Genomic DNA, 24623 nt, shown 5'->3' on the forward strand with positions numbered 1-24623 from the left:
AGAAGAGAAGAGAAGAGAAGAGAAGAGAAGAGAAGAGAAGAGAAGAGAAGAGAAGAGAAGAGAAGAGAAGAGAAGAGAAGAGAAGAGAAGAGAAGAAGAGAAGAGAAGAGAAAGACTCCAAGAAATTTCTGTAGATCAGCAAGATGGCTTAGCGTATAAATGTATATGATGCTCAAGCCAGATAACCTGCATTCAAGCCCTATAATGCACAGTTGAAGGAAAAACCTGAGTCCCCAAAGATATCCTTTCATGTCCACAAACAGCATGCATATCCTTACACACACACAACACACACACACACACACACACACACACTCACACACATGTGCACACATACACACACATGCTTGCCACAGCATGTAGAAGCATGATGAGGACTGTTTTTGAAATAACCTACCGAATCCCGTGACCCATGAGAAGTCAGGAAGGACCTTAGAAACCTGAGTTCAACTAGTTCAAGTATACTGCTTATTTGATGGAATAAAAATACAAACCAAAAACAGATGGACAAAGATGAAGAAAGTCAGACAATAAAGGGCAAATTGAAAGATGCTTGTCCAGTCAGATGAGTTTTAGTGCAAACAAGTTGGATAGTTGTCTCTATTGGCCAGTTTTGATATGAGAAGTGGAGAGAGCACATTGATCCTCAATTAACAGTTGCAAGCACCAGAGTAAGGGAAGGAGCTCCTGAACTAAATCGCAGCAAGTTGAGCTATTCTGTGAGTCTAGTTCTTTGTGCAATGTTTTAGAATTGCATGTGTTCAGATGATTCCCACCCCAAGCCCGGTTTCCTGGCTTCCTCCCTTTTGGTTGATTTTTAAGTGAGGAATTTGCCCTTGTTATTCGATTCAGGCTGAGGGGAGGCTGTCTGCGTGCATATTGGTTGGGCAGCACAAGACTGGTACAAGGCAGTTTCTTCCTCAAAATGACAGGAGGAGTCGTCATTTGCTGCATGAGGGATGATGATTCAAGTTTTGACCCTGAAATGAAAGTCACGAGACCAGGGATGAGAAGGAAAAGAGTGTGAGACACGGCGGCTCTGCTCTCCCCCATGAAGAAGATGGAGCATAAGCAACAGGCAGCACTTCTTCTATTTTAATTACAGAGTAGAACTTACAGAGACGAGAAAATCCAATTAATGATTTAGCTGGTAACAAGAATAAAACAACACAACAATAAATGAATGGTAATTGTGGGACACACATGCCCTTTAAACACTAGAGTAGAGGAGTCAAGCTTCGGTTTTAAATCAGCTCTCTACAAACTTTAAATGCTGGAAAATAGTACTTAGGAATCTTTACCCCTACAAAGCTACAATTATTCCTTCTTGAAGTAGAAAGTGTAATTTCAGCAATAATAGTGAACAAAGCTGAATGCAATAAAGTTAGGGGAGAGGCCACAATGAAAGATACTGTCAAGTGCTAGTTTGCTCAGAATGAGCATGCTCAGGTGGCAGCCAAGGCAAGCTGAGCCTTCTGATAGCAAGCCCAGCCTCCTGAGAGTACGCCCAGCCCCTGAGCAAGGCTAGCCCCCAAAACTAGCCCCCAGCGAGCAATGCTCGCCTTTTGATCTGCAGTTGAAAGTCTCTTCCTATTGTTCTGTTCTCATGCGCGCGCACGCAAACACACACACAAGTTCATCAAGGATTAGGAAAAATAATACCCAGTAGCAGGCTGAGCACTTCATTGTTCAGATCAGTACAAAAGTTATTTCATAAATTCTGAAGGAAATTGAACCAGGTTTCTTTTCACTTTTAAAATGATGCTTTGACTAAAAAACAAACAAAAAACAAAAGCAAAAACACAAAACACACACACACACACACAAAAGCAATTCTCTGTTATTCAACGTCATTGAACAAGACTCTTCAAATGTATTTATCTTTCTTGACCACAGTTATATATAATACAAATTACAAAATGTTCTCCTGATCTAAACTAGCAACATGACTGGATTCATTATTCACTTCAAACTAATGAGATTATTTGTTCCACTGATGTTATTAATGGGTTGCATAATATCCATCAGATAAAATACTAATAAAATGTTGAAAGCAAGCAAATGAAGTCATCGTGGAGCTCAAGAAGCAATGACTGAGGCTGCCACAACCGTCTGATTTGTAGGCAATCCAGACTTCCCCCTGATATTATTTTGTGTGAGAGAAATACATTTGTGAAGCTCAAGGAGACTAACCAAATGTACAAACTTGAACTTTGAATGAATATGATGACATTTAAAGCTCTCGAAGGTCACACTCCTAACACTGAAATCATTTTGCTAGAATCAGAAACAATTTTAAAAGATTTGGAAAAGAAGCCAAGTAATGTCCTTAGTACATATTTGCCAGAGGTAAAGGGTAAAGGGTATGACATAGTTGTGTTCTGTATTTTATTAAAGCCTATAATCGATTCTTGCCTTTCCTTATTATAAGTGGTCAGCAATCATTAAAAAATGTCACTTATATGAGGTCCTGACATTGCTATATGTCTTGCATGGTTTGATCATGCCATGTTCAACCATGAATATATCTTTACATGCGTTAAAATATACACTCACTAAAGTGGGTGGTCTGTTAATTCTTTTTGTAAACACACACATACTTACACACATATGTGTGTGTGTATTTGCATATATATGCATGCACATGATGTGACACAATACTAGTTTATGATGTAGCGTTAATTTTTGCCTCATATTCTATCCTGATGTACAATCAGATACAATAACCTGAACTTACAGAATTTTGACAGGAAAATAAAAGTCAGAAATTTAGTCTGTATCTAGGGAGCAGGCTCAATAGAAAACAAAATAAACATTTGTTGTACAAGGTTGAATACAAGGGTTCAGATTCCCAGGAATCCACATTGTAATGCCAGATGCAGCAGGGTTCATCTCTAACCTCAGCCTACATGTCTACTGCAAGAAGGGCTTCAGAAACAATAGAATCCCTCCAGATTCATGGGCCTGCCAACTGGGAACACACAATTAAAAACAAGAGAGAAGGTGGAAAGTGAGGTCTGATGCCTGGGATTGGACTCTGACTTCCACATGCAGCTATACTCAGAGGTACACACCATGAATAGACACACATGCACAATACACACACACACACACACACACACACACACACACGCGCACACACACAAATCTTAGACACAAACCCTTAATGGGCTTTTTGGATGCTTTAAATATGTTTTACAACACAGTCCCTACTTTCATTATACTTTTAGATTTAATTCTCTCTTGAGAAGTTAACCAACTTCTTATTCCATGCTTTTGCAAAGAGAGTTAAGGACTTGATTGACACCACCTCATCTTCTCCCTCAGAACTGAGGGACCTTTCCCCTGTGACTTTTTTTCTGAATTTGATTGTTCTTGATGTAGTCCAGAAGACCAGAGGGAGTTGTCACTGGCCTCTGAAGAAGACTCCAAAGGCAATGACAGAGCATCCATGACTGTAGTGAAGCAAAGGCACCTGTCAGAATGTTGGCCTGACCCATGTGAAGGGCTACTCAGAGGGAGAAGAAACAGTGTTCATATACACATTTTTTTTAATTCTTCATAAGACCTCTGTCATCTTTAGCTGTTGGACATCACTCCAAGTACATTAGGAAGAAGTGTGAGCCAGAATTAGTGCTAACTCATGTGCTGGTAGGTAGCACACATGATTCAGATGCATGAACATACAAACACGCACATATTTTTCCAACAGGAAATTAACAAAACATTCACTTTATCTCCAAATAATACTTAAACATATATTAAAGTAGTGCAAAACACAAAGTTGTCAACCAACCCCTAGGTTTTGGTATTATGATTGCCCTATGATAGATAATTAAAACAATACTAACTACAAACATGGATCTTATTAACTAAACTGGAGATTACTTGGACTTGTAAGTATAATTTAAGATCTTTACCTTGCTTTGATAGAGTACTTTACCATTTCAATATGCCTTGCCATGATAAGAGCCAGTGCTACCTATATAGGTTTAGCAAGCACATGGTGATCTCCCTGTCTCTGAGCCTCACCTTGTGAAGTCTGTCATCTCCATCATGATCATACACATCTGCTTGGCCAGCACAATGATGTCATTGCCACTGTCGTCCCACTTGGCCACTTCAGCATCCAGCTTGCTTTTTTCTTGGTGGAAGATCTCCACCTGCTCAGCTATTTTTGCTTTCTCCTCCTGTGGTAGTTGCGCCATGATAGCCTGTGTGGATTACAGGGGGAGAAGCATAACTAAAAATGACGAAGTAATTGAAAAACTGCATATTAACTCTGCTCCCTGTAGTTATCAGAGCCAGCCTCACAAGGCTTATAGGATTTCCCACCATTCTAGAAGATGCATATCCCCTCGATTACCAGACCAAGAGCACAAAGGGACCAGGTCCTCTAGTTCACTGCCCCCTCCCTTATATAAATGATACAGAAAGATACAAAAGTTCAGGCATACTGGCAGTTGCAGAAGGTCCCTGTCTCTTTGATGGCATGTTTGTTCAAAAGAATCTATTCTTAACAATTTTTATATTTGGTCTCAGAAAACTTTTACCAGATGAAAGAATGCACCTCTTTCAACACAGAAAGCTATTCAGAGAAGGAAAAAAGAGAGAGAGAAAAAAAAGCTTTCTGTTGCTGGGAAGGAAAGGAAATTTAAACAATATTTGAATATCCATGTATAGTGGGATGGAAAGATGTTTTATGAATAAAAAAATAAGGATATCCTTAGAATGATGACATACAAACAACAAAAGTATCCCCTTAGTAGGGCACTTAGGGGATGACATTCTCCATCTTAGCCATCTTTCTCCATCTTCCCAAATGGATGTTTGCAAGGCCTTTGAATACAGGTAGCCATTTAAATGGGAGGATGTCCAGGTTACTATCTCTTAATAAAGATGCTTACACAGAAAGCATTTAGACTTTGAAAACATCCCAAGTCCAAAATTCCAAGATCCTCAGAAAATTATTGAGATTAACCTCAATATGCAGTATGTTTCCAGGGTCAGAACATTTTTAATTCTCAGATTTTCAGAGCTTGGGCCTGCACAAGCTGAGTAAGATTAGGAAGCAAAAGTTGATTGGCAGAAGTTGCTGGATAAGAAAAAGGAGAAAAGAGTGAAGGAGTCTTCTTACTGTTCAAACTCTTCATTTGTAAATTTGCTGATTCTCTCACATATATATTTGTAAACCCCAAGTCAATATGGGAAGCACTTCTCCACGCATTTGCAAATCATACAAGAATCAGAAATCTCTGAGTCACCACTGTGTGCGTTCTCAGATGATGCTGAACCAAGCCACCCTCTGGCTTCACTCAGTTCCCCTACTGTAAACAGCACCCGTTTGTTTTTCAGTTTATTTAGCACCACACTTTTCATACCGTTGCACTGCTTGCACTGGTGACTCCACCATGCAAAATAGTTCTAAGCATGGTATTATGTGTCTGCAAATACAAGAAGGATGTGATGTGTCTTTTGGGAAAAATACATGAGTTAGATAAGCTACTTTAAGTTAAACATTGGTGTTGATCACCTCGAGTTCAAGGTTAAATCAACAATCTAAGATATTTGCAGAGAAACACCCTTAAAACCTGGAAATGCATTGATCAGAAGAAAACATTGTAATTTACATCTCTCTGCAACTTATCCCTTATTTCTCCTACAAGCAAGGGTTAGACAATTGCTCATTTAAATATTCATAAGTGATTTATAGAATATAACTTCTGTAAGTAAGAATCAAACTTGTTGGTTAAATGCCATTTTTGTAGCACATTCCAAGTGAAGTGTTTATCATTATTTCATGGCATTCTCCTATGACCACCTATGAAATGATTTGCAGACAGAGCCTTTGGATAGTGCTTTAGTTTTTTTCTCTAGTTCTGGGATCCACGAGGTCTCTAAAGAGAAACCAAATCTATGTGATTGGAGAATCTAGTGTGTACACAATGAGCAATTAAAGTTATTCAAGATGCATGGTTAATCCACAAAAAGTAGTAAAAGAAAGTTTTCCTTGCTCAAGCTGGGAACTTGACATAGCTTAGTGTCCTCTGACTCAGTAGAGCCTGAGTTGAAAAATTGCCTGAATTTAATTGGACTGTAATCATATTGTGTGAGGGGGATTGTATTGATGATGCAAACGTGTGGGTGGTGTGAACTCTAGATAAGTGGTCCAGAATTGTATAGGAAAACAAGCTGAGCATAAGCCTCTTCGTGAGTCAACTAGAAGGCAGCATCTTCCACTGCTTCCACTGTTCTTGGCAAGGGAGTGAGTTTCTTGGTCAGATATAGCAAGTGAACAACAGCAAGAAGGACTGCCCTCAAATATCTGCCTTGGCTTGCCTCAGTGATGGGCTGGGGTCAGAAGTTGTAAGCCAAATAAAACTTTTCCTGCCACTAAGCTGCTTTTAGTCAGTGGTTTATCACAGTAACAGAAAAAAAAAAACAAAAAAAACAAAAAAAACTTGAAGCCAGCATTGTGTTATTGTACACATTATTCTGACATCACTTCTGTTACTACATTTCTTTTACTTACCATTATTAAAGTGGAAACAACAAACATGGTAGTCCCAAAGCCTGTGTGGCTATGAATAGATAGAAGACACACATAATTCCTTGCAAAAAATGCATGTGTCTGAGAATTATGGGTACCAAATAATTTAATCAATGTAACTATTATGATTATCCACATTTAGTAATGACAGTATATAGGCCCAAAGAAATTAATTAAATCCCTAATTCCATACAATTTATTATTTGGAGAATGAGAACTCAAATCAACATGGTGAGCCAAGGAAATTCTTCACCATCATACACAAGGACATTATCATACAGCCAAATACAGTTTGTACGAAGATTCCAGCCCAGTGGTTCAAGGCAGTTGAAAGCCCAGCTCTGTCTACCAAGCCATGTAACCTTATATTGTAGACTCACAAGCCAAATAAACGTTACCTCGCGCTCATGAAACCATAGGTGATATGCCCTCTTACAGAGTCATGCCCACCGACTTTCATACATACATCCATTATGGGTTTACGTGGGTCTAAATTACAACTCATTTTAATGCATGCACACATGAACTTCATACAGTACTGAAGTCTGTTTGCTTAATGTAGAAACAACACTGATAGAAATATGATACTTAAAATATATAGTACTTTTGGAAACATTTAAAATACTTCTACAAACTTTAAGAAGGTTCATAATAAACAAAAGAGCCTGTCATAAACTTTTATTTGTAGTTCCAGGTTAAAAAAGTTTAAATAGATAGAAATAAAATATGTGCTTTTTATTATAAAGTATTCTTGTCTCCTTGATCCACTTGGTTTCATACAAAAGAATGTTTTATTTAGGCAGCATAATTCCTAGGGAATCTTTATTAAATTTGTTAACCAGGTACTTATATATAAAAACAAAAACCAGTAGGGCCACTAACAGACTGCACACTGAACATACAGGATCAAGGCAGAAAATACTTTACTTTCATCCCCAAAATAATGAATGTGTGCACTGGAGTGTAGACAAGTTCCTGTCAACTATAACATTTTCATCTTCTTTGTTTAACTTACTACTTAATTATTAATGGTCTCGGTTTTCTCTCTAATTTTTGTTTGCTTGATTTTTTTTTCCCCTTTAGACACAGAGTCTCTAAAGCACTGTCTGTCCTGGAGGTCACTATGTAGACCAGGCTGGCCTTAAACTCACAGAGACCAACCTGCTTCTCTTTCCCCAGTGCTAGGACCATACCTGACACACTCTAATTTTGTTATTTTATTTTTAATTATTTGCAGAAATGTGTCTGAATGCAGTTTTGAACAGACATGTATATGTTCCTATGTTCCTACAGAAGGTTTTTCGATCACCTTAAATCTACAGTTACCAAAGGTTGTAGGCATCCAACATGGGTGCTGGGAACTGAACTTGAGTCCTCTCGAAACATAGCAAGTATTTTTAGTTGATTAGCCACCTCTGCAGCCCTCCAGCTTCTTGGAGCAGAAGTTCAATGTCCTCTGACAGATTGCTTAAGCATCTTTCTGCTCAAAGCATCAGTGTCACTCAAGACAAGTCGCCAGCCATGATAGGCATTTTCTAAAGACACCTTTCAGAAGAAAGACTAGCCCCTTCAAAGCAGATTTGAAAGGAAGATGTTATTTTGACTGGAGGGGTGCTTGACCGCATAATGCACTTAATGGTGTGTGACTGGGGTACAAGTGTCATTACATTTGCCTCTGCTGTGTAGCTGTCGATGAGCTCAACGCTTTTCTTGAATATTCTTAAAATGCTCTTGGCTTTTAAAAATTCATTATTGACCTTTTCTGGAACTGGAATTTAAAAAAAGGTTATCTATAAACAGTAGATCACAACTGCAAAATTTGCAAGTTAATCAAATTAAAATTCAACACATGAGTTTTAATTAGGTCTTAACAATGTAACTCAGCAGTTTGAAATGTTAACACATTAAAGCCATTCTAGGTACAAAAAAAAAAAAAAAAAAAGAAGCCTGGCTACATTAAAATCAGATTCAATGTGAAATATATAACATATAATTCTTCATTCCCTCAAACTAAGGCAACATGAGAAAAATTATTTCCATGGCCAAGGGGAAAGGAGATGAATCAGCTTTCTTGTTGATGTGATGTGATCACCAGAGGTACCTGCTAGTTTCTGTAGCCTTGATTTATACTAGGCAATCAGCATTCCTTAGGCTGTATATCTGGCTGATTTGGGGTCCAAAGTGAGACCATTAGAGACTAGAATGCAGAAGGATTCAAACTTTTGTCCCAGGTTCCTTGCCTTTGCTCTGAACAGCCGATCTCTTATATTTTGTGATTCATAAATTGTTCCTATTGAGATCAAAGTGCAAGTCACTGATACAAAATAGAAGTCATTTAAAGGAACCAAAACTCTTCTAAAACCTAAATCTCCAGGTACATGTCCCAGTGTCTGCCTTTGGAATTCAAAGGTCCCTGAACTGGCAAGAATTGTTTTCTTAGGCAAAAAACAAAATTTATTACATGGGCTTCGAGTGCAAGATAATTTATCAAAGGGAAGAAAATTCAATGTGATATTTCTCTTCACTTGACTTTAAAGCAGGATATTAAAGGTAAATAGTTGAGTTCTTTGACAAGCCCCCCGCCCACCCATCTGAGAGTATGAATTGGACAACTGAGATAGTCCTTCCATTGATACATGCAAATCCAAATCCTCCCATACTTCCTTGAATGATGCAGGTTTTCAATGTTAAGTCATTTGGTTGGGAAGTGACCAGAACCACCACCATTTTCATCACAGTGGAGCAATAGACAGAAGTATATGACAAAATCCGACATCACCTGGGAAGACGTTTCTTAATGTAGGTCTGTGTTCTTTTTAGATGAAGTTGGGCTGTGTGCATGCCTCCTTGTGTTCATGGAGATGGGAAGGCCCAGGCTCAATGTGGGAAGCACCAAATCCATAGTTTTGGGACACGGACTTTAGAAGTGTAGAGAAAGCTGGGTGGTCACTAAACATGCATACATTTATTCTCTCTGACTTAATAATCCCACAAAGCCAGGACTGTAACTTACAATAGTGAGCTAAGTGAAACTTTTCTGCCTCTCAGCTGCTTTTTGTCAGATATTGTATAACATCTACAGAAGTGAACCTGGGACAGAAACTGATAACAGGAGGGGAGTTCAGAATTACATAGGTACCAGCCCAGTGGGTATGAGACATGCAAAAGTTAAGACAGTTATACAACTTTAAAAAGCTCATGTTTAAAAATTAGCTCTGTATATCATCAAAGGAATAAATTCTATCATTAAGGTCAAGAGACAGAGTTGTTGCTGACCTACTTATACTATGGTAACATGTGAACAAAGCAGTTTCAAGATGTCATATCAGGGGTTGGAGAAATGAGTCATCTCTTTAGAGGCCCTGGGTTCGATTCCCAGCACCCACATGGCCATTCACAGCCATCTGTAACTCCATTCTCAAGGCAACTGTCTCTGGCTTCCACAGGAGTCATGCATACATAGACATGCATACAAAGAAAACACACAAGTACAATGCTTTTTTAAAAAAAAAAATGATGTTACATCTAAGATTATGCATCAAGATAGCCTATATATATTAGCAGATGGCCATACCCACTCCCATTCCTCTTCCCACTCCCCCTCAAGTTTTTAGAGAAAGAAGCCTGGAAAGATTTTTCAGTGATTAAGAACACTCCTATCATAACCTTAAAGACCAGAGTCCATGTCTCCAGCATCAGTGTAAAAAGCCAACCATGATGACATAATGCCCCAAACCTCAGTACCTGAGCAAGGTCAGCGGACAGAAATAGAAGCATCACTAAGCCTTGCTGCCATCAATGTATTAGCAGCAGTGGTTCAGAAGAAATAGGAGAAACACAGCAACCTCCAGGTTCAATAATAGACATGATGTCAAAGGAATAAAGTGGAGACTAAAAACAGGATATGTAATGTCTTCCTCTGACATATGCAATGACTATAGGTTCCAGTACACATATATACATATGATTAAACTTACCAACAGTTATGTAAATACTATACAAAAGTAGCACAAAGGGTCATATAAGAGAAATAAGATCCTCTAATTATCACATTGTAGAGCTATATTGGAAGAAGATACTAAAGTTATTTTTTTAGTTTAACCTTCTTTTATGCTAACATGCCATTTTCAGAAAGGAATATGTTTCTGAATAAAAAAATAAAAACAAAACAAAATAAGAGCATTATCAGGAATGACTGCTAGGAATACCTAACAACTCTATCAAACACAAATTTGGCTTCCTTCATCCTTCTGAGCAGCTTGTCAAACACTAGCGTTTCAAAGTTCAAACTTAGCCATTTGATATGCCCTCTTATTCCCAACTTAGTAGTCATAATTCTATGTCTATGCTGGAGGTTGACATAAAAAGTAAATCTGTTGGCTGTAAGTTAATCCAGAACATGGGACAGACCTCCAAGACAAATTAGCAAGTGCCAAATAAGACAACCTGGTTCTTACTCTCTTGGACCTTAATCATATTTCATTCTGAAAATAGACACCAGAGTAAAGAAATGATGATCAAGAGGAACCATCCAAATTTTGGTTCAATCCATCATCACTGACTGGATGTATAACATAAAAATAATGCGTGGAAAAGAAATATATGCAGAGTCTATTCTTGTTAAATATGAACATTTCAGGCCACCTTCACAAGATGGTGATCTCAAAGCAAGATAAATCTTATGTAAGGAGTCTTATTCTTTGAGGGCACTAATCAGTGGAACCAGGGTGGGAGTCAGTCAATAAAATTAACTTGTAATTGATTAATGTTTGGATGAATTACTCAAACTTGTTCTTTGTCATTGACATAAAAATGCTGGTTTTACTTAATTTTAAAGATGAGTTGTCTTGATTAATTAGTTTGGTGGTATGCCAATAGACTCAAAAGATTCTTGTTTAATGACCTTCCCGCTTGTGTTTTAGGAAAGGTTGAACAATCTGTGGGGATTTTACAATGGATGTTCTATGCCCTTTCATATACTTTGATGTCACTAACTATGGTCAGAAGGGACCTTCTCTGCCAAAGAAGGATAATGATCTAAGCCAGACTTTATTGAACATCTACTACTATATGGCTAATGTTCTAATATTCTGTAAAGATCAACTAATCTTCAAAAGAATACTGTCAGGAATGCCTATGGTTCACAATTGACAGGCAATATATCTGAAAGTTAGAGAATTCAAGCAACTCACAGTTCTCAGAGTGGTATTAACATTCGTTTTTATAGATCGAAACCAACGTTGCATGAAATCAGTCACTATGCTTTCTGTTCCTCTGATTAGGACCTTGTGTTGCTAACTAGCATTTTATCAGTGAGCTATACCCTCAGCCTTTGGTTTATAGGCATGGAGTCTCATCATTGGCCAGTGCTACTTTCTACTTTTAAACTCACAGTCTTCCTCTATTCCTCCAAAACTCTAGCATTAAATTTGTGTACCAGTTTACCATTGTATATACACATATACCTTTGTGCCTTTAGTATCTGAATTTTTACCTTTGTGTGTCTATCAAACATTTAAATATTCTCAGTCACTTGGCTTTGGAATAAATATATCAAGGTCTAAAGTATACGAGAGATACTTGGTTTTGAGTGAAGTCATTTTGAACACCACACTTCCTTTTGTGTCCTCTCTACTTTCAATTTGTGTTTTCTACTTTTCTTTCACAATTCCTATGACAGCAGGAGATTCCTGGTATATCCAAAACCTACATTATTCCTGAACAACTCTTTTTCAATATATATATATATATATATATATATATATATATATATATATATATCACTTGCTGATTGGCATATTTCCACACATATACACACAATTAAAAATGAAATAAAACTATTAAAAACAATTCTAATATCTAAAAATATGCAATATTTATCTTTCTGTATCTTCCATATTTTCCCTAATATAATAATCTCCATTTGTTTTTATTTTCTGACAAATAATTTTCTTCTTTATGGTTGAGTGAGATCCCATTACATACATGTTTACATTTTATTTATCTATTGAGAGACACTTGGGCCAATTCTCTAACTTGGCTTTTGTGCATACTGCCTTAATGAGAATGCATATGAAAGTGTCTCTGTAGCTGACCCAAGAGTCTTTAGGGGAAAATCTTCAGGACTGGTCTAGAGGTCATACGGTGGTTCTATTTTTAGATTTTCAGGACCCTCTGTCATTCCCATAGTGGCTGTATTGATTTATATTTCTCCAAGCAGTGTAAACCTACTCCCCCCCCCAATATTCTTGCCAGAATTTGCTATTATTTATTTTCTCTCTAATAACAACTGTAACTGAGATGAGGTAGAATATTAGTATGGCTTAAATTTCCATTTATCTTTAGCTCAGGACCTTTTATATTTCTAAGTTCACAAGCCATACTCCTATTTTGATAATCGTCTATGATTATTGTGTTTTCTTAAGCAGAAATTAAAAAATAACTAGAATATAAAAATTACAGTTACACTGAAATTTGAATAGCTTTGCTCTATGAAAATAACCTTTAAAAAGGAATCTTAATGCTCACTAGATATGTTAAGTATTCCAAGTATGCTGCAGGAAATCCAGCCAATCTTGTTGGCTCATCTCTGGAATATTCTTTAGATCACTTATGTTATCAACCAGGTCACTGGGTGTTCGTCTGCTTGACAGAGCTGTTATACATTGTTCCATGATTCATTCATGCTTTAAACTTAAAACTCATGAGCATTTTGTGTAATTTATTTCTATAACTTAGCAAAACACTTGGTTCTGGAAACAGATTGGCATTAGGAAGAATCAATGATTTTTCTCTATCTAATACACTTGGGTCAACACGGTATTCACTATGAAATCTACCTAACACTGGAGATTTTGTCAAGCAAATAATAATGCAGAATTATAATTCTCCATTTGCTGTTATCTCTTGTCCTATTTCTGAGCTTGGCAATTTTACTTGGCACAGTGGTGGGTGAGATGTAAAACTTATACATTAGATGACCTCTGCCTACCAAATTCTTACCCTCAAACCAAATATTCATCTATTACACATGTTAGAGTATGTAGTGCTTAGACATAGCATCTATACCCAATGGATAGACAATGGGAACTATAAAAAGGAATTGAGAGCAGTGGTGGTTGCTACCACCATGAATAATGTGCATTGAAGCAGACCACCTAAGTAATAGCCCAGACCAGTAAAGGATATCTGTATTCTTAGCACCCATCAACTCAGAAATATCCTCTAGCCATTTGTGTGAGTTTTTCCCTGGGTAGTTACACAAAGTAGTGAATATCCACGTACCCGTGCACTCTGTCCAGCAATGAGCTGGTCGTCTTCTGTCTGAACACTTGTCCGACTCCGCACATCATAATCCTCTTGCTCAAAGTCAGAATCATCTTCTAGCTCTTCTGGAGTCTAAATAACAACATAAAAGGAGAAAATTAGTTGACCTTTACCCACATATTTCATTGCAAAGTCTAAACAGCCCCAAAGAGAGAGTTTCCAGCATCTTGAATATACTATGGCTACTTTTATTGGTATCAACTTCAAAATTATAGGAACCATTCTGCACCAATTACCCCAATTTAGATACATTTTATTTATTTCCTCTGACAAATACAGTAACTCTAAGTTTGACCTTTAATATGACTGATACTCCAAGCAAGAGGATACATGGCAAAACATCCATATATCTATGTTAAGATAGAAATTAGGGTTTTTTTTTCTTTTTTATTGGTTATTTTATTTATTTGAGTTTTTTACAATTTTTATTAGATATTTTTCATTTACATTTCAAATGCTATCCCGAAAGTTCCCTATACCCTCTCCCCGCCCTGCTACCCAACCCACCCATCTCCTGCTTCCTGGCCCTGGCATTCCCCTGTACTGGAGCATATAATCTTCACAAGACTAAGGGCCTCTCCTCCCAATGATGGGCGACTAGGCTATCTTCTGCTACATATTAACATGAACAAAATTTATACTATGGTTTGTCTCAAATGTCATTTTTCTCTATTCTAGTTCTTTTCTAAGTAAGCAAAATGCTTAGTGATCTCTAGGCCAGGGAATACACCCCATGAAATACTGGATTTTCTAACTAAGGCATGAGATAAGAAAAGATCAAATTTCATACCACATTCAACCATTCTTGACAATATACTAACCACTGTGTGTCCCTCGGCATGCCAAATAACATCTCTGAGTATTGGTTCTCCTCTCTATAAATTGATCCTTTTCAGTGTGGCCACAGTGTGTATGTGGATGTGTGTGTGTGTGTGTGTGTGTGTGTGTGTGCAGTAAAAACAGTCAATATTGTCTAAACTTTATCAAATTATCTAATCTACTAGTGATCCTTAATCTACTAGGGATAATAATTATTTAAGATTTAAAATTTATTTATTCCACAATAAAAAATTACTCCATTTCACCCTATAGCTCTATTTGCCTTGGAAATCACTATGTAGACTTGAAGAGAGACCTGCCTTTACCTCCCAAGTGCTGTGATTAAAAATATGTTCCACTAAACCCAGTTTCAAAAATAATTTTAATGAAACCTATCAATTATGATACAACATTGACAACTAAATAATTCTTTCATAGTGTTGATTCAGATTACACCAACAGTAAAGTGACAATTATTTCCTATCTATAACCAAGAAAAATCAAATAGAAGAAAGTTCAGTAACACATGTAATGTCTTTGATTTAGTAACAACCAAAATTTGGATCTAAACCACCAATTATGTTTGACCCCAAGCACAAAGGTCTTTGGTTTTGGCTCTTTGTTTGGTCACATTATAAATTGGGTAAGAAGCTGAATAATAATTGGCAGAAAGGAAATAGAGGTAGGTTAAGATCATTGCAAATCATTAAAGTCTGTGTTGGAGATAGATAAGAATGAATCTATAAGCCAGCCAATAAAAACCCTTCCCTTCCTTATGGATTGATAACACGTATCAAGAGTTTACCATGTAGCTTCTCTGAGTGCCATACAAACTCAAAGATGTTTCCTCACATTCCTTTTGGGTGGATAATGGTTATTTTTTTGTTTGTTTTGTTTTTCTTGTTAGACTATTTTGCAGATAGGAGACTGAAAAATAGGAAGTACTAAATTTTCTTGAAGCTCTGTGGGCAGGCTGAAATATGCACTCAAGACTATCACATACTGCAAATTCTAAGATGATCCCTTCAGAAGGAGAGGTGGCTTGGCCCATGATGAGAGGACATGGGTGGGAGTCCTCTGCTCAGCTGTCCTCTGCAAACTGTTTCCTTGTTTATAGCAGGAACTCATCTGTCCTTCAATAGATATTCCCAAGATATTCCCAATAGATATTTGCAAGAGATAGATTGTAACAATAGTGCTGATGCTGTGGCCCCTTTCTTCATTTTTGTGCTGATTTCCTTGGGATCCCTAGTCTAATTTACCAGATGAAGTTACTGACATAGCTGAAAGATTGGTCAGGAATGCATAAATCAGAGTTGATCATGTCAGTACTGATTATGCCTAATGATTATCTATGTTTGAAAAAGAAAATTTTGGTTTCCTTCTCTCTGACACATCAACCTGATTAACATTCACTAAGTTAGCTACGGATGCTCAGTTTAATTTCATAAGGATGTTAAAAGAATGGGAGAGAGAGAGATTCTCAGCATTCTGCTGATTAGAATGAGGGTGGGTGAGAGAAGCAAAACCCAGTTTAAATATCTGGTTATATGTATACTGTGGACAGAGGCAAATTTTTTAGGATCACTTTTACTTCTGGAATGTACTGTGAAACAATTGCAGCAAGTTGGTAGCTTGTGAGGACAGATGAGATGACAAGATTACTAGGACATTCATCACTACTACTTAAAGGCAAGAGAAAAATAAAATGGAACACCTCTCTCAGGAGAAAGATGCTGCATACACCAGGGTCTGAAGGACTTTGTCTGAACACTTCAGTGATCTGGACATGTATACAGCTGGTGAATGAATGGCAAGCCTCACCTGGCAGAGAAGGCCAATGACTCTGAGGTGTATGAAAATGACTATAGCCAGGAACCAAAATGAGAGAGAGAGAGAGAGAGAGAGAGAGACAGAGACAGAGACAGAGACAGAGACAGAGACAGAGACAGAGACAGAGACAGAGACAAAGAGAGATTAAAGCAATAATCACCTAGCAATAATCACCTGAAGGACTGTGGAGATTGTTGGGCTGATACAAGTGTTTGCTAATTAACCAAGAGTGAGTTGCAAAGCTGGCATCTTCATATTCATGGCCTTTGAGGCTCACTTCACAGAAGGGAATCCATACCTAGTACTGAAAATGTAGCCCAAAGGCCATGACTGGGGGATATTAGAGGCCCTAGATGGAACCATCTGTTGTTTCATTGAAAGGCCAAGCCATCAAGCAGTTTGTTTTTCTCAGTGTTTATGCTTATGTCCATAACTGGTGCTACCCTCACCCTCAGCCAGAGAAGATTATTTCTGCACGGATGGGGCTTAATCCAGAGACTTACAACAGGCCACACTCCTGAAAATACATGACTCTGAGTGTTCAGCTTCAGGTGAGACAGCTATACCAACTTTTCCCTCCAAAAGACTCAGGGAACTTTGCAGAAGATTGGGTGGAAAGGATGGAGGAGCTGGAGGATGGGGAAAGTGCTGTAGAAGAGCATGGCATGGCTGCTACACAGCAGAACTCAAGGCTGCTGAACCTGCCTATACAAGACCTACAGAAAAAAACGGGCCTTTAAGGGAGAGCGGCTCCCAAGGCCTACCAATAGTAAAGGAGGTACTGGTACTTGATAGCTGTTGAGAGAAGGGGAGCCATTCACTTTTCTGTGGGAGTGTCACAAACGGTAGGTAGCCCATGCCCTTACAGATGAACCCCCATGCAGAAATGGTCAGATCGAATCACAATCAGAAATGATCATTGTGATGGGGATAGGATGATGATGATAATAGAGGACATAAAGTTTGGAGGGAGGTATGTTAGAAGGACCTGGAAGGTAGGAGTTAGAGGTAGAAGTGGTATAGCTGATCAGCAGCTCTTCATGTGAATAAGAAGTGTTCAAAAATTCCATACAAATATTACTTTTTAAAACCGGGGTCTAGGTACATAAATCTATAACCAAAACTCCTGGGAGGTGGATGCAGGAGGAGGACTAGGGATTGCTACTCAGCCAGTATAGCTAAAATAGCAAGATTTGGGTTCAATGGAAGACTTTGTCTAAGACAATAAAATAATGTAAAGAGCCATAAAGGCAGCTGAGATTGAACTGCTTTCAACAGGCATGTATAGCCATATTCACACCTATATACATACATACACCACACACGTATGTATGCACAAACACACACTCACACACATGCACACACACACACACACACACACACACACACACACACACACACACCGAAATAAAATATCTTGATGTAGGTCCAGGGGTTCTGATTTTGTATTCCGCTCACTAGCTACAAGTCTTTGGAAAGTAACTCCATTTTGTTGCTTTTATGTCTATTTGGGAGTAAAAGGAATATTAGAATTGCCATTTTTCCTGCTTGCCTCATAGGACTGCTAAACACAGATGTATATGAAAATACTTTGGAAAATATGAAAAATAAGCAAATACATAAATGATATTGATAATTAGTATGCTTAATAAAACATAACACCTAATAACAATAACAGCAATAATACCATTTATCTATCATCATTTACCCCACACTGTGGGACAACCAGTCAACTGCAGAATTTAATTTGTATAACATAATGAAATACACTCAATCCCTGTTTTATAGATGTATGAAGGATCTCAGCGACTTTACACTGGCTGGGAAGAGATTCTTAATGAGAAATGAAATAATCCAGATTAAGTTGGATATTGTCATTTTTATTAATTGACATATGAAGAGCCATCCTATTTTAGGTAGCACTCTTCTCTAAGTAGAAGACTTTGAACATTATAAGGCAAGAGAAAGTTAGCACAGAGTAAGCAAGTAAGGCAACGTGCACTTAATTCTCTTTGTTAATGACTTCAGACCTGACCAGTATCTGCTTAAGTTCCTGCCTTGACTTCCCTTCACTAATGGACTGTAACATGGAATGATGAGCTGCTTAACACTTTCTCCCCTAAATTGTCTCTTGTCCCAATATTTTATCATAGCCACATAGGGAAATCCTTTAAACTATGGAACTAGGGTATCCTTCAAGTAAAATACCTTAAGTATCCCCATTAGCAACGAGCAGAAAAAAATTGAAGAGCCTATGATCTTCATGACCACAAACAACACAGGCGGATGAATAAGTGTGAAATACTTTTGTGCCTCTTGAACAAGATCAAAACCATACAGGTTGCTCCTATAAATAGTTCTGTGAATGCACAGTTGTCTAACTGCTTTTTTTTTTCCTGTTGGGCAATGACCTCCACAAACTAAAGAATACATGGTAAGCTATATATGATCTGGAAGTGGTCCCAAAGGAATAAGTTGTATACTATTAGATGAACTTTTAAGAGCATGTGTGTTTCACTGAATGGAAACTAGAGATTTGAGAATCAAACTTCAATTACACAGCTTATTTCGAGGGAAGACTTTTCAGTAGAACCAAAATACAACCTTGGGCACAGTCCCAGTTTCCTGAATCTACCACTATCTATCTATTGGGTTGTGAACATATGTCTTTTTTTGTAAAATACTTTTGATTTTCCCAAATCTATTTTCTATGCCTGTAAGTAACATTACAGAGGCCAAGGTTCTCATAAGTTCTCTAGAGACATGCCAGATGTCAGCTGCAAAGCTCTGGTGCTTAGCACTGACCATAGCTTTTGCAACAGAAGCCAAATACATAGCAACTGAAACAAAATGAGATGGGAATGGGTTTAGAACTGTTTTACTTATACATATAAGAAAAATATATTAAGGAGAACTTTAAAAAAAAAAAACGGTTTAATGCATGTTTGAGTGTCATTGAAAGAAGAAATGGAAAATACAAGTTGACTGGCTAATCTGTTTAAGTTACAAGAAATAACTTCCCAATAGTGAAGTAAAACATTAAAGTGGATTATGAACAAAAAATAAAAACAACTAAAATTTGAAATCTAAAGCCAATATCAACAAAACAAACCACCAACAAACCACCAACAATGGAAACTCTCCCAAGTTGGGACCAATTGGCCATGGGTTACCGTGAAAGCCTCCAGAGTGATCTTTCCACTGAGTCCTGAGACCCTTGCTTTGCCCACTGAGTCCTGAGACCCTTGCTTTGTACACTGAATTCTGAGACCCTTGCTTTGTACACTGAGTCCTGAGACCCTTGCTTTGTATACTCTTTCTCACCAGCATTGTCAAAGAGGTCCAATTTAGATCTGAGATAGGCTGTATTAAGTCTTTGATCAGAACTCTCCAAATTCTCCTATTTCCTTCTCTGTGACTCTTCAGTTTCCACAACTTCACAAATGGATCAATTACAAAGCTTTACCTCTGTAAAAAGTAGGTCCTGCTGCAAATATGTTCTGGTTTATTCTGGCATTGTCTCCACAAAACAAGTTCTTACTATGAACTCTATCTCCCATCCTCTGTATTACATTTGGCATTGACTAGATCTGTTTATTCTCTGTATATATAAGAAAGATAATTTGTTTTGTTTACCTCTGTATTTGGGGAAAGATCTAGCAGTATGGAACATCTTATAACTCCTTAAAAAGAACATAATAACTTATTTCTTATTAATGGTGTTAGGTAAGCAAAACTAGGATCTACACAGGACTATGATTATCTGACACAAAGTAAAACAAGACACATGAATAGCTTTCTACTCTCTGTTTGCTATTTAGGAGAAATATTTTGACTCAAAGGACTGAAATTTTAATATTGTTGACTTTTCTAGCAAATTTCACATTATTAAACACCTAGAAAAAACCTCAGATGAGTACAATGGTAAAAAGAAAAAATTTGGGGGAGACTTGCTAAATACTAGGTCTATGAGAGTTTTTGACTTTAGCCATGACAATGTTTCTTCCATTTGCAGAGAAGATAATTATCTGATGACCCCAAATTACAGCTAAACTACAAATTTTATTCTTCAGTGCTTCATAGCAACCTCATGATCTCCTTAATGTTTTCATAATGCCCCTAGTCTGAAAAATAATGAAATTAAAAAAATCTCTAACAGTTCTGTTAATTAAGCAATTTAGCCCAATAACTAGCTAATCTATTTGTATCACCCAACTAACATTATAATATTTATTTAAATGTTAGAATAAAATGCACCTCACTGAAGATGATATTTTATCATATTGTATACACTCAACTTTACAAGCAGATCATATCATCAACATATATGTGCTAATTTAATGGTTAAATCATGAACTACCCCAGTTAATATTTCATATACAAGCAAAGAGATACTTACATATTACCCTCAAAACTTCTAATAATGCTTCAAACCTCTTTGATACACAGTACAGGAGCGCCACAGTGAACCACAGACCTAGATCAAACCTCAGTTCCAGGTCCTACTATTTTCTTGACATGTCATTGAAATCACCATAGAGAAATAATAAAAGGATGGAGGCCATTATAAACATTTTGTATAAAGATGATGTGTAAGACAACTGAATACTTGATGTAAATGTCAAAACCCCAAAATACTACCGAACCCATTGTGATTAATTTCTATACTAAATCCTATACCTTTACTCATCTTAACTTCCAAATGTAAATAAAATGTATCGTGTGTGTGTGTGTGTGTGTGTGTGTGTGTGTGTGTGTCTGTGTCTGTGTCTGTGTCTGTGTGTGTATGTGTGTATTTTGAGACAGGGTTTTTCCATGTAGTCCTGAATGCCCTGAAACTCACTCTGTAGACTAGTTTGGCCTTGAACTCACAGAAATCCACCTGCCTTTGCCTCTCCCTCCTGAGTTCTGGGATTAAAAGTGTGAGCCACTGTTGTCCAGCAAATAAAAAGTATCTTCAGTGTGTGCTTGATCCTCATTATTTGCAAATTCCTCATTTATGAACCTTTCTCCTCCCCAGAACTTATTTGTAATACTATCTCAAAAATCAACAATTTGTAATGATTTCCGGACTCTAAGAGATATGTACATATCCCTACCTAAGTTCAAAGATGACAGGGCTCTCTCTAATTTTTTGAACAAATCTCCTTTCTATGGACTCTTTAGTGCCCTTTTGGGCTTTGGGCTAACGATTTCTCTGTTTAAAATGGCAAGGAAAAGCAGTGCTGAAAGCTTGGCAAACATTGGCAAAGGGAGTGGTGAACAGAATGTTCCTAAAGCCTGCAGTTTGTAACGCGCCTCACAGAGAGCACACCCATATCAGATAAACTGTTTTACAATTGAGTCTGCATTCCTGCCTATGAATTTGATTCTAATACCTCTGTGATATATTTGAAGCATGGTGCCTTTAGGCTACATACATATTAATATATATTATATTATATAATTACTTTTAAATTTTTAATCAAATTAAAATTAATATTAAAGTTAAATGTAAATTATTTTAAATATAATATCTACTTGTATATATTATATATGTATTTTAAAACATACATATAAATAATGTCCATAATCCTAACCATGTATTTCCCTCCAAAGCACTGAATCAGTCCTAATGAGCTGCTTTTTCAGGGTGCATACTTAAACATAAATACTGTGGGCGAGGAGATAGATGTCTGATGGTCTTTCTGGTTTGCATATTTATTTTTCAAATGTCCTGTGAAGATAATAAGTAGAATTCTATATATCTGCCCATCACAGAGAATAGATTTCATTAGGGAAGCAAATGGACAATAGGCTCATGAACTAAGGGAAGAGATCTATTCTATGATCAATGTGTGGCCTTGAATAGTGAGGCTGTTACCTGGGACACACAAACTTTGTATACATCTGGGGCTGCATGGAACTAGCCTGGAGCTCACAGACACCAACAGCTCCATTAAATATGTATTCATTGCTGAGAGGCAAGGTGATGGAGAATTCCATCCATCATGGTCCTTCCTACAGGTATGACTTTTTAAATGAGTATAAATGTGGTTTCTTCTTCTTCTTCTTCTTCTCCGTCTCCTCCTCCTCCTCCTCCTCCTCCTCCTCCTCCTCCTTCTTTGTCTTCTGGTAAAGCATAATTAGCACTTTTGTAAGAAGTTACATAGTCATGTCAGCTGTCAGGAAAAGTCCCCGTCCCAATCATTCTTTCCTTGCACAACAGAATTATCTAAGTCCTATAGATTTAATAATTATACTAAAAAATGAAGCCGTGAAATTACTTAAATACAAAGAAAGCCATTTTGGTGCTAGATAGATAAGGAGCTTAAAAAACAAGTATACATCAACGGTACGTTTTTCTATTGCTAAATTTTCAGCATTTTTTTTTTTTTAATGTTGAGATGGGGAATGGTACAGTCTGTGATGACGATATGGCATTTTATATAAAACTGTGGATTTTTGATGGCTTAGGAGTGAAAAACTGAATGATGGCTATAAACCTCCTTAGACTCCCAGATAAATGGTTGTCACAAGAAATATGAAGGCTAACAAAGCAGAAAAATGGCAAAAGAGGGACTATGTCAGGGAATTATAGTGGGGATTAGTGCAGAATCCTTGGCAAATATAACTCTCATGGTCTCTTACCTTATTTCACAAGTTAGCACAGAATGGAGAAATGACTTAAAAAGCTTACTCCCCTTTTCCTCCCTACTCTGATTCCCTTAACTTTTTTCTTTCTGTCATTTTCTATCTTCTGAGTTTGAACAATCTCTCTCTCTCTCTCTCTCTCTCTCTCTCTCTCTCTCTCTCTCTCTCTCTCTCTCTCTCTCTCTCTCTCTCTCTCTCCCCCTCCCTCCCTCCCTCTCCTTTCCTACTTTCACCCCACCCTCACTCCCTCCTTCTCTCTCTCAAGATGTGCCAAACAATATAACCTAATTGGGGGCAAGGGTAACGGCAACCAAAGGCATCCCTGGCATCTATTTAAAAATGTTACAATCTAAAGACGCCCACAGTGGGGAAAGGCACAGTGAGAGAATTACTCTCCCCAAGCAAAATTATTATAGGTGTTCTGAGAAGGGGGTCATTATTGTTAAATGTAAATATGGGGGAAAAACAGTTACCCAAGTCTTGAACAATGATCAGGGTGTCACAGTTATAAAATGGGTAAACTAAAAAGACAATGTAATCAAGATCCCTAAGTCCAAACTGAAAAAAATCTATGTGTTTAAGTATAAATAATATGACATGATAGAATTTTCTTGATGTTATAGTCTTTTTAAACTTATTTCATTAGTGAGTTCCAGAAACAGGTGGAGATTGTGGCTAAGGAGGTTCTAGTTATCCCAGCCATAGCTCTGTAAAGATACTGGGTACTTTAAATAATGCTCTCAGAGTATGCCAAAATGGTAACATCGTGGATACATTTTTCTAAGGAAAATGTTATAATTAATTTTATTGGCTACATTTATAAAAACTATAACTTTTATGTATGACTATGGACTTGTGCCTGCTCAACTCTATGTATACCACTTGTATGTAGTGTGTGGAGAGGCCAAAAGAGGGAATCAAGTCACTTGAAACTGGAGTTAACAGGCCTTTGTTAAGCACAAACTGTGGGTGCTTGACACTGAACCCATATTGTCTATGAGCACTAACCACCTAGCTACCTGTTCAATCCTTCATTTAGTACAGTACATGTATTCAAATATAAATAATAAATAAGAATCTCATTAAAATTATATTGGTCATTGTTCCCTTGGGATGCAACACAACAAAAGCTCATCTCTCAGCTTTAATTCTATTACTGTTACATATTTGATCTCAATTATTCTACTCTGTGAGCAGTTTGTTTCAAGGAAGAGAATCATTTCTAATGAAATTGCTTGAACAGTTCTGTATTAAGGGGTTAGTAAGGTAAGACATCAAAAACTAAAGATAAACCTGCAGTGGGATATTATAGAGCAGCTAAATTGTATGAAGTAAGCTAGGGGTCATAGAGACAAACTAAGGCATACTTTGGATGGATAGAACACATGACAAATGATCTAGATTACTTTTAAACCAATGTGGAACTTCTAGGTTTATAGTACAGTTTACCATTTAGGCAATG

The 24623-nt window shown here is 37.2% G+C and overlaps 1 protein-coding gene across 2 annotated transcripts in view; it reads right to left on the minus strand.

The window, feature by feature from the left end:
* Positions 1–24623, minus strand: part of Ctnna2 (catenin alpha 2) — a 1093074-nt gene that overhangs the window by 48106 nt on the left and 1020345 nt on the right. For both annotated transcript variants that reach the window (XM_021190430.1, XM_021190425.1), the window contains exons 15-16: positions 13835–13948; positions 4033–4214 (exon numbers count right to left, since the gene is read on the minus strand). In XM_021190430.1, coding sequence (XP_021046089.1) covers positions 4033–4214; positions 13835–13948 — 296 coding nt within the window. The remainder of the gene's footprint in view (positions 1–4032; positions 4215–13834; positions 13949–24623) is intronic.

Source organism: Mus pahari, chromosome 2, assembly GCF_900095145.1.
Source record: "Mus pahari chromosome 2, PAHARI_EIJ_v1.1, whole genome shotgun sequence".
NCBI lineage: Eukaryota > Metazoa > Chordata > Mammalia > Rodentia > Muridae > Mus > Mus pahari.